At 48.3% G+C, this 11,858-nt stretch overlaps 1 protein-coding gene across 4 annotated transcripts in view; it reads right to left on the bottom strand.

Annotated features, from left to right (window-relative positions):
- Nucleotides 1–3,399: 3,399 nt before the first annotated feature.
- atg9b (autophagy related 9B) overlaps nt 3,400–11,858 on the bottom strand; it is a 91,591-nt gene continuing 83,132 nt past the window's right edge. For all 4 annotated transcript variants that reach the window (XM_041189779.1, XM_041189775.1, XM_041189777.1 and 1 more), the window contains exons 12-15: nt 10,456–10,546; nt 8,332–8,416; nt 6,979–7,127; nt 3,400–5,313 (exon numbers count right to left, since the gene is read on the bottom strand). In XM_041189779.1, the coding sequence (XP_041045713.1) occupies nt 5,308–5,313; nt 6,979–7,127; nt 8,332–8,416; nt 10,456–10,546 (331 nt within the window). In that variant the 3' untranslated portion in view covers nt 3,400–5,307. The remainder of the gene's footprint in view (nt 5,314–6,978; nt 7,128–8,331; nt 8,417–10,455; nt 10,547–11,858) is intronic.

Here is an 11,858-nt window from a genome sequence, read left to right as displayed (position 1 = left end):
GTCAGTCTCTCAATCTCTCTCACACACAGAGCAACACAGCCTGTCAGTCTCTCCATCTCTCTCACACACAGAGCAACACAGCCTGCCAGTCTCTCCATCTCTCTCTCACACAGAGCAACACACAGCCTGTCAGTCTCTCAATCTCTCTCACACACAGAGCAACACAGCCTGTCAGTCTCTCGATCTCTCTCACACACACAGCAACACACATCCTGTCAGTCTCTACATCTCTCTCACACACAGAGCAACACACAGCCTGTCAGTCTCTCCATCTCTCTCTCTCACACAGAGCAACACAGCCTGTCAGTCTCTCCATCTCTCTCACACACACAGCAACACACAGCCTGTCAGTCTCTCCATCTCTCTCATACACATAGCAACACACAGCCTGTCAATCTCTCCATTTCTCTCACACACAGAGCAACACACAGCCTGTCAGTCTCTCCATCTCTCTCTCTCACACAGAGCAACACACAGCCTGTCAGTCTCTCCATCTCTCTCTCACACAGAGCAACACACAGCCTGTCAGTCTCTCAATCTCTCTCACACACAGAGCAACACAGCCTGTCAGTCTCTCCATCTCTCTCACACACAGAGCAACACAGCCTGCCAGTCTCTCCATCTCTCTCTCACACAGAGCAACACACAGCCTGTCAGTCTCTCAATCTCTCACACACACAGAGCAACACAGCCTGTAAGTCTCTCCATCTCTCTCACACACACAGCAACACAGCCTGTCAGTCTCTCCATCTCTATCACACACACAGCAACACACAGCCTGTCAGTCTCTCCATCTCTCTCTCACACACAGAGCAACACACAGCCTGTCAGTCTCTCCATCTCTCTCTCACACACAGAGCAACACACAGCCTGTCAGTCTCTCAATCTCTCACACACAGAGCAACACAGCCTGTCAGTCTCTCCATCTCTCACACACACAGAGCAACACACAGCCTGTCAGTCTCTCAATCTCTCTCTCACACACAGCAACACAGCCTGTCAGTCTCTCCATCTCTCTCACACACACAGCAACACACAGCCTGTCAGTCTCTCCATCTCTCTCACACACACAGCAACACACAGCCTGTCAGTCTCTCAATCTCTCTCTCACACACAGCAACACAGCCTGTCAGTCTCTCCATCTCTCTCTCACACACAGAGCAACACAGCCTGTCAGTCTCTTCATCTCTCTCACACACACAGCAACACAGCCTGTCAGTCTCTCCATCTCTCTCTCACACACAGAGCAACACACAGCCTGTCAGTCTCTCCATCTCTCTCACACACAGAGCAACACAGCCTGTCAGTCTCTCCATCTCTCTCACACACAGAGCAACACAGCCTGTCAGTCTGTCAATCTCTCTCACACACACACACACAGCAACACAGCCTGTCAGTCTCTCCAACTCTCTCACACACAGAGCAACACAGCCTGTCAGTCTCTCAATCTCTCTCTCACACAGAGCAACACAGCCTGTCAGTCTCTCCATCTCTCACACAGAGCAACACAGCCTGTCAGTCTCTCCATCTCTCTCACACACAGAGCAACACACAGCCTGTCAGTCTCTCCATCTCTCTCACACACACAGAGCAACACACAGCCTGTCAGTCTCTCCATCTCTCTCACACACACAGCAACACAGCCTGTCAGTCTCTCCATTTCTCTCACACACAGAGCAACACACAGCCTGTCAGTCTCTCCATCTCTCTCACACACACAGAGCAACACACAGCCTGTCAGTCTCTCCATCTCTCTCACACACACAGCAACACAGCCTGTCAGTCTCTCCATCTCTCTCTCACACAGAGCAACACACAGCCTGTCAGTCTCTCCATCTCTCTCAAACACAGAGAAACACACAGCCTGTCAGTCTCTCCATCTCTCTCAAACACAGAGAAACACACAGCCTGTCAGTCTCTCCATCTCTCTCACAACAGAGAAACACACCTTGTCAGTCTCTCAATCTCTCCCTCACACAGAGCAACACAGCCTGTCAGTCTCTCTCTCACACAAAGCAACACTCAGCCTGTCAGTCTCTCCATCACGCTCTTATACAGCAACACCCAGGTTCTGACACACTATCTTTCTCTCTCACACATACACGTCACTCTTTTGTGACCAGTCGCACCCGGGTTTATTCGGATGTGTCTGTGATTGGTTCTTGAACTGTTCGTTATGTTTCAGGGTGTGAGCTGTGATTTGCAATCTAAAGCTGAACAACGTAGCCTAAGACTCATCAGAATAAACCAGTTAGCAAGATCAGTAATCGAGGGAAAAAAAGAGAACTTTGGTTATAAATATTTAATAAAACTTTTCTATTTAGCCGTCGTCACTTTGTAAAATCAACTGACATCATCGCACCTAGTAGCTGATCGTTTAATCTTAAAATGAATTCATTCAATGAGAACACCACCACACACAGCTAGCACCACTGACCAGCATAAACTGGTGATCAAAGTTAATACTTAACACTGGCACTCACTGCCCTAATTAAACACTCCCAGGGCAGGTACAGCACAGGATTAGATAGAGTAAAGCTCTCTCTACACTGTCCCCATCAAACACTCCCAGGACAGGTACAGTGTAGGGTTAGATACAGAGTAAAGCTCCCTCTACACCATCCCCATCAAACACTCCCAGGACAGGTACAGCAGGGTGTTAGATACAGAGTAAAGCTCTCTCTACACTGTCCCCATCAAATATTCTCAGGGCAGGTACAGCACGAGGTTAGATACAGAGTAAAGCTCCCTCTACACTGTCCCCATCAAATATTCTCAGGGCAGGTACAGCACGAGGTTAGATACAGAGTAAAGCTCCCTCTACACTGTCCCCATCAAATATTCTCAGGGCAGGTACAGCACGGGGTTAGATACAGAGTAAAGCTCCCTCTACACTGTCCCCATCAAACACTCCCAGGGCAGGTACAGCACGGGGTTAGATACAGAGTAAATCTCCCTCTACACAGTCCCCATCAAACACTCCCAGGACAGGTACAGCACGGGGTTAGATACAGAGTAAAGCTCCCTCTACACTGTACCTATCAAACACTTCCAGGACAGATACAGCACAGGATTAGATAGAGTAAAGCTCCCTCTACACTGTCCCTATCAAACACTCCCAGGACAGGTACAGTGTAGGGTTAGGTACAGAGTAAAGTGCCCTCTACACTGTCCCTATCAAACACTCCCAGGACAGGTACAGCACGGGGTTAGATACAGAGTAAATCTCCCTCTACACTGTCCCCATCAAACACTCCCAGGACAGGTACAGCACGGGGTTAGGTACAGAGTAAAGTGCCCTCTACACTGTCCCTATCAAACACTCCCAGGACAGGAACAGCACGGGGTTAGATACAGAGTAAAGCTCCTGCTAGGCTGTCTCCATCAAACACTCCCAGGACAGGTACAGCACGGGGTTAGATACAGAGTAAAACTCCCTCTACACTGTCCCCATCAAACGCTCTCAGGGCAGATACAGCATGAGATAAGATACAGAGTAAAGCTCCCTCTACACTGTCCCCATTTCTATGAGAGGCAATTGGTTCTATTTCTCACCATCTTGGCAATAGCTTTTACTGATGGTACCTTTCTGCTCACTGTTGGATATTGGCTCCCAGAGTAATCTGTTCACTTCAGGAAGCCTCAACTGGATAGGGGTGTTTGGGCATCAGTTGACAATGGGATGATTCAGCAGACAGCACAGGCCTCTCTCCCTCATGAGTGCAATGCAGTGGTATAACAGTGATATAAAAGCCCAAAGTTATGCACAATTGTTTGAAACTCCATCTGACAGAAATTACTGGATTGGAGAACATGTAATGGAGAAACTGTCCAACTGACACAGAGTGACCTGGGAGTGTGCAGGACCTGAAACTACAGCAGTGAACAGACAGTAAGACTATAAAACCAGATCCATGCTGGCACTGTCTCTTCATATATAAATAATCTATTGTTAATTACAGCAGGAGGAGGAGATTTGATAGAGGTGTTCATAATCATGAAGGGCTTAGAGAGAACGAATAAGGAGAAACTTTTTCTAGTGTCTAGAGGGTCGGTAACAGAGGACGCAGGTTGAAGGGAATTGGCAAAAGAACTGTGAGAAATGTCTTAAAACTGTAAGTTGCTGTGATCAGGAATACGCTGCATGAAAGGGGGTTAGAAGCAGGTTTGATAACTTTCAAAAAGGGATTAAGATAAATACTTGAAAAGGAATAAAAATACAGGGGCTGTGGGGCAAGAGCACAGATTAATTAGACAGCTCTTTTAAAGAGCCAGCACACACATGGTTGGCCGAATGGCCTCCTTCTGTGGTGTATCAGTCGATGAGTCAGCTTTGAGGTAGGTCTCAGTGGGGTCAGGCACCTCCCAATGGAGCTTGGGCTACACTTACTAGAATCCCTGCTGGAACCCCAACAATTAATGTTATTCGCCCCGCGAGAGTGGGGGGTGGGCAGTGTGGCTGTGATACCCTTCCGTGGTGAACTGCCCCACAATCTAAACTCCTGAATGATGACCAGGCGTGCCAAATCCAGCGCCTATAGAACCTTGTACCCCGACAAGAAGAGAAAACTGGACAAACGTGAAGTTAGTTTCTGTGGGATGGAGTGGGGTGCAGCAGCAAAGAAGGCCTCAAAGATGACAGCGACATTCAAAGACCCCTGGGGACCACACAATCACATTCGCCAGACCCTGGATTTAGATTCCACTTCCAATTATTCCATTCAGCGCACACAACCTAGTGAAAACTCACCCAGGACAGAGGGACAATACAACGGACTGAGCCAGAAGCCTCTGGTTTTACCTGCCCTTCTCCACTGCACCAGCTCTGTCTCTCTCTGGTGTCGTCTTGCTGGATGATTTCCAATCCTCCCGCCTCCCTCCCTCGTTGAATTTGCCTCAGCACCTTCCCCTTTAAAGCCTGGCAGTAATACTTGTCAGTTTCAAACCAAACACAAACCCTTCTAGAATCGGCTCATGCTGCTGTAGCAAAGCCATAAACACTGACAAAGTTTCATTCCTTATGCACAAGTTCTTTTTAAAAAGAACATTCATTGAAATATTCACATCAGCTGGCAGGAATCTCCAATCTCCCCCCACTGCGATTGGTCAGATGGGACTGACAGCAGACAAAGCGTAATGTGAAGAGCAGATGGTTCTGGAAGACATCGATGTCTCGTTAGTGCAACGCAAGTCCAAGAAAAAGTTTTCAATCACCGGCCGCAAGCCTGGATACCACAGGATCAGGAAACTCGCTTCACCACCAGCTTGTAATAAGTTAAGGCCATGAGATCAGTCCAGTCCAAATATTTAAACCTGTCCAGGGGAAACAGACAAAGGGATAACGTGAGGGTGTTTTTAACCAGTGAGGGCACACGGGTTTGAGCAGGGGCCGAGTGGGGAATTCAGCCAGAACACCACCTCCTCGTGTTGGTTCTCAAGGTGCGGGCTACACTGTCACAGTCACCACCCAGGCCCTAGTCACCTTGAGGGCATTAAGAGAGAAGCAGGTAGGTTGGGGCTGCAGGCCAAGCCTAGGCTGAAGCTACAAGTTCCCTCCCTGAAAGACATGACTGGTCCAGTTAGGATAATCCTGGTTGCACACCATCCTGACTGGAAACTATACCAACTCGCTGTTCCTGGAAATCCCTTCATAACAGCACTGTGCATGTACCTACACAACATGGACTGCAGAGGTCTAAGGCAGTGGCTCATCACCACCTCGTCAAGGGCAATTAGAGATGGGCAACAAATGCCACCCTTGCTCACATCTTGTGAATGAATACATTTTTAAGTATCTGTGTCCCAGTGAGAGTCAGTGTGTGTGGGACCCGTACCCCAGTGAGAGTCTGTGTGGGACCTGTACCCCAGTGAGAGTCAGTGTGTGTGGGACCTGTACCCCAGTGAGAGTCAGTGTGCGTGGAATCAGTACCCCCAGTGAGAGCCAGTGTGTGTGTAACCCGTACCCCAGTGAGAGTCAGTGTGTGTGGGACCCGTACCCCAGTGAGAGTCAGTGTGTGTGGGACCCGTACCCCAGTGAGAGTCAGTGTGTGTGGGACCCGTACCCCAGTGAGAGTCAGTGTGTGTGGGACCCGTACCCCAGTGAGAGTCAGTGTGTGTGGGACCCGTACCCCAGTGAGAGTCAGTGTGTGTGGGACCCGTACCCCAGTGAGAGTCAGTGTGTGTGTGACCCGAAACCTCAGTGAGGGTCAGTGTGTGTGGGACCCGTACCCCAGTGAGAGTCAGTGTGTGTGGAACCCGTACCCCAGTGAGAGTCAGTGTGTGTGTGGGACCCGTACCTCAGTGAGAGTCAGTGTGTGTGGGTCCTGTACCCCAGTGAGAGTCAGTGCATGTGGGACCCGTACCCCAGTGAGAGTCTGTGTGGGACCCGTACCCCAGTGAGAGTCAGTGTGTGTGGGACCCGTACCCCAGTGAGAGTCAGTGTGTGTGGGACCCGTACCCCAGTGAGAGTCAGTGTGTGTGGGACCCGTACCCCAGTGAGAGTCAGTGTGTGTGGGACCCGTACCCCAGTGAGAGTCAGTGTGTGTGGGACCCGTACCCCAGTGAGAGTCAGTGTGTGTGTGACCCGAAACCTCAGTGAGGGTCAGTGCATGTGGGACCCGTACCCCAGTGAGAGTCTGTGTGGGACCCGTACCCCAGTGAGAGTCAGTGTGTGTGGGACCCGTACCCCAGTGAGAGTCAGTGTGTGTGGGACCCGTACCCCAGTGAGAGTCAGTGTGTGTGGGACCCGTACCCCAGTGAGAGTCAGTGTGTGTGGGACCCGTACCCCAGTGAGAGTCAGTGTGTGTGGGACCCGTACCCCAGTGAGAGTCAGTGTGTGTGTGACCCGAAACCTCAGTGAGGGTCAGTGCATGTGGGACCCGTACCCCAGTGAGAGTCTGTGTGGGACCCGTACCCCTGTGAGAGTGACAGCTTTCAGTGGAGAAGGGGATTAAAGACTGAAACAGTTAAGACACTCACCCTGTTTGTCTTAGAAGGCACTTCATCCTCATGGTCCTGTCGTGCTGGTAGGTCATTAATGGGAGCTTCCCCCTCAGCCGCTTCTGCCCAGCCCCCGAGGTGTAACTGGGAATAGGCTGTTAGTGTTTCTGGTGAACTCAACGGGGGTACTGAGAGAGAAAAAACACAATCGATCGGCAAGTGGAATTCTTTGATGCTGGATATGGTCAGAGTGACAAGCAAGGAGACATCACCCCCTCCCTCAATCCCCTCAGGATTCACATTATAAACTCAGTCTGTGAATGAGCCCCTGCTGTTGGTGACTCTCATCCTGGCGAGTGGAACCCACGGACTGGGCCCTCGGGGCAAAGGTGTAAACATCTGTGGGGAGTGGAGGAAACAGCAGAAGGTTCCATTTACTTGCCTCCTTATTCCTTGATTCCCTCCCCCAACCAAAATCAATCCAACCCTGCTCAATGATCACATACCTGAAACGTTAACTCTTGTTTCTCCCTCCACAGATGTTGCCTGACCTGCTGAGCTTTTCCAGTATTTTCTGTTTTTATTTCAAAAATCTATCAATCTCAGTTTTCAACATTTCCACTGACTCCCAGCATCCACGGTTCCAGAGTTCCACTCCTCTTTGTGCGAAGAAGTGCTTCCTGACATCACCCCCTGGGCTCTCGTTTAAATGTCTCCTTGTTCTGGCGTTCCCCAGCACCTCCCTCCCCTACCAGGGGAAATCGTTTCTCTCTAAACCTTATCAAATCCTTTAACCATCGTTAATAGTTAGATTACCCCTCAATCCGCGAGGGAGTACAATCCTCCTCCTAGCAAGCTGTATTCATAATTTAACCCTTTTAGTGAAACATCATTCCAGTGAATGCACACTGCACACTCTCCAAGGCCAACTTGGGTGCAGTGCCCAGATCTTAAACTGTCCTCATCTAGCTTTTCGTCACAGTTGCTGACTGACCTGCTCAGCTTTTCCATTGTTTTCTGTTTCCTTGAGTTTCCACCTTTACTTCTAACAGAGCCATCTACTTCAATCCATTCTTTCTCCCTAGATCTCAGACACATGGACCTACTCAATTCACTCACTGCTCTCTTTGAATTAGTTAATTATCCAGCACAGGAGAAGCACATTTGGGCCATCACAGAATACCCTCCCTCTCTTTCTGAAACTGTTCTCCAGGTACTCCTAATGCCCTGCCCTTTCTCCAGATAGACTTCATGTATACGCTATCCCCTGCTTTCTCCCTCCTTCCTACAATCCCAGTGTAACATTGTCTTCTGATTTACATCCTCCTCTCTGCTATCTCTGTTTCCCAAGCTTGATGTTTGCCTTAATGTTTCTAATTGTATCATCAGTACCTGGGGCAGTTGGTTGCTCGGTGACTGAGCTGTGAGTCTGGGATCCCTGCCCCATACTCTGAGGCTGTGCGCTCTGCTGGTGGAGCTGCAAGAGAGAACAAGGAGAATGAGGAAAGGATTCCACACATCACCCACCCGAACAAAGACCCGATGTCCTTGACCCTCCTCCCCGGTCCCCTCCCAGCACCAGCTTCCTCCAGAGTGGGCTTCAACAAGAATAGGGCCTCGGCCACTTTGGTAAGCGAAGATAGCCACAGCTTCAACCCTCAACCTCCCACTGCCACAACCCCCCTCCCACCCCCCCGACTCTGCTTTAATCACACTGTACTGACATAATCAGATTGAACTTACAGCGCAAAAACAAGTCATTTGACCCTACTGGACCATGCTAGTGTTAATGCTCCACATGAGCCTCTTCCCATCTCTAAAACAAAAACAGAATTACCTGGAAAAACTCAGCAGATCTGGCAGCATCGGCGGAGAAGAAAAGAGTTGACGTTTCGAGTCCTCATGACCCTTCCACAGAACTAGGTGAATCCAAGGAAGGGGTGAAATATAAGCTGGTTTAAGGTGTGTGGGGAGGGGGGGTGGGTTTGGGTGGGGGGAGAGAAGTGGAGGTGGTTGGTGTGGTTGTAGGGACAAACAAGCAGTGATAGAAGCAGATCATCAAAAGATGTCACAGACAACAGAACAAAAGAACTTCTGTCGAAGGGTCATGAGGACTCGAAACGTCAACTCTTTTCTTCTCCCCTGATGCTGTCAGACCTGCTGAGTTTTTCCAGGTAATTCTGTTTTTGTTTTGGATTTCCAGCATCCGCAGTTTTTTTGTTTTTATCTTCCCATCTCTACTTCATCGCACCCTATCAGCCAATCATTCTTACTCAGTTATACGTCGAGGTTGCATCCATACTTTTAGTCCCAACCACTCCTTGTGGTAGTGAGTTCCACATTCTCATCACTCTCAGAGTGGAAGAGATGGAGGTCATTCTTTTAAATATTTTGGGGCAATGTTGTGTTATTTTGTAAAGAAGGCTGTATCTCTATGTGTGTAAATTATTTAATTAAGCTGGGCAGAAGTTACTAGGCAGCAGGTTGCTGGGGCGTTTAAAAGATGAAAAGGATAGAGGTGTTAAGTTTGAAGAACAAGTGAGTAGGTTAGATTGAACGTTTGTATTTTTAGATAAGTTGAGAAGTTTGAATAATAAAGGGAAGTCAGAGGAAACAGAAACATATTTGTATCTTGCAGGAGTTCCATAGGGAAAAAGCAAAGCCAAGATAGAAACATGAAAGATTTTATATTTGGAAGAATTTGAGTTTCAAAGAGGTGTGAGGACAATGGAACCTGAGATTAAAGGGGGAAAAAATATAGTTTAGAGTTACTGTGGAGAGTTCAGAGGCTGGAGCTGAGCTGTTAGCTGTGTGAGGAAGATCTCCTGGAAGCTGCTCTAGACTGGGAGAAGATACAGTTTGAATCAGCCGTCCAGTCAAGCCAGAGAAGTCTTGGGCTGCAACCAGCAGTTTTGTTCTGAAGTCCTGGATTTCCACAGCAGAAAGGAAGAGAGTTAAGGGTAATGTGGTATGCATTTATTAAAGCTACAGTAGTTTGCTTTGGGTAATATTACTGGATTTTTATAGTAAAACATGTATAAGGGAGTGTTGCCTGGAAGTTGTAGAGGGACCTTTACTCTGTATCTCACTCCATGCTGTTCCTGTCCTGGGAGTGTTTGATGGGGACAGTGTAGAGGGAGCTTCACTCTGTATCTAATCCTGTGCTGTACCCATTTGATGGGGACAGTGTAGAGGGAGCTTTACTCTGTATCTAACCCCATGTTGTACCTGCCCTGGGAGCGTTTGATGGGGACAGTGTAGCGGGAGCTTTACTCTGTATCTAACCCCATGCTGTACCTGTCCTGGGAGTGTTTGATGGGGACGGTGTAGAGGGAGCTTTACTCTGTATCTAACCCCGTGCTGTACCTGTCCTGGGAGAGTTTGATGGGGACAGTGTAGAGGGAGTTTTACTCTGTATCTAACCCCGTGCTGTACCTGCCCTGGGAGCGTTTGATGGGGACAGTGTAGAGGGGGCTTTACTCAATATCCGTGCTGTACCAGTCATTTTATGCTTACCTCATGCATATAAATAGCATGAAGACTCATTTCTGTTGAAGCGAAGTTTGCAAGAAGCAGAGACCTGCCCGAGCCTGCACTCACTGATGTGCTTGAGTAACAAAGAAAAATATAGAAATTAGGCATGCATATAAACACGAAGCATCAACTAACAGTTAACTAATCAGGTTCAGAATGGTCTTCTGGACGAGTTACAACTGCCGAACTTTGATGCCTAACATGCCTGGCTCTGTATCTGGTTTTGTTGCACTGCACATAACATACTTTGGTTCCATGCAAAATCATAGGATGCTTACAGCACAGGAGGAGGCCATTCAGCCAGTCATTTCCATACTAGCTCTCTGCAAGAGCAACTCAGCTAGTCCCACTCCCTGCCCTTTCCCCGTAGCTCTGCAAAATTTTCCCTTTAGATGCTTATCCAATTCTGTTCTGGATGCTGCCGCTGCCAGACTCTCAGGCAGGGCAATCCAGACCCTAACCACTCACTGCGTAAAAAAATGTTTTACCTCGTCAGCTTCAGTTCTTTTGCCAGGCATCTTAAATGTGTGCCCTCTGGTTATCAACCCTTCTGCCAATGAGAACAGTTTCTCCTTATAAACACTGTCCAGACCCCTAATGACTTTGAATCAAATTTCCTCTCAACCTTCACTTCGCCAAGAGACCAGCCCCAGCTTCTCCAAACTATGCACGTGACTCAAGCCCCTCGTGCGTGTTTTCATTCTCATAATTCTTTTATTCCATGGGCTTCAACTTTGCTGACAAGCCTGTCCTGTGACATTTTACATCAAACGTCTTTTGGAAATCCATGTAACCACATCAACTGCATTATCCTCTTCAAAACAAAAAAACCTCAAGCAAGCTAGTTAAACAAGATTTTCCTTTAACAAATTCACGCTGGCTTTCCTTAATTAATCCCCACTTGTCCAAGTAATCGTTAACTTTATTTTGAGTTATTGTTTCTAGAAGCTTTCCCATCACCAAGATCAAATTGATCTGGCCTGTAGTTGCTGGGTTTATCTTTACCCTTTTTTGAACAAGGGTGTAACCTGGAAGGTCGCCACAGTGGCTGCCGGGCAGGAGTGAGGCCGTTCCCGTAGTCAAAGAGAATAACTTTTTAAGTTGTTCTTTTTTTTTCCCCCCTTAAAAAGAAGCAAACAGAACATCGAGACGCGAAATTGAAGCGGCACATTTTCCCTTTCTAAAGAGTGTTTCCCAGATCCTGGTGTGGCTCAGGTTTCTTGGCAGATTCCCTAAGCCTAGGCCTGCGGAATGCAGTCTCCATCAGGCAGGTGGGGCTGGCTGGCTTCAGTAACAGGGGCTGCGGCAGACTCCATTATCACCCTAGAAGGGGAACGGGATAATCACTTGAAAAGGAAAAAAAAAATAATGCAGGGAACTGCATA

This window comes from Carcharodon carcharias, chromosome 6 (assembly GCF_017639515.1).
Source record: "Carcharodon carcharias isolate sCarCar2 chromosome 6, sCarCar2.pri, whole genome shotgun sequence".
In the NCBI taxonomy this organism is placed as follows: Eukaryota; Metazoa; Chordata; class Chondrichthyes; order Lamniformes; family Lamnidae; genus Carcharodon; species Carcharodon carcharias.
Note: the sequence above shows the minus strand (reverse complement) of the source record. Positions and strands in the feature narration are given on the sequence as shown.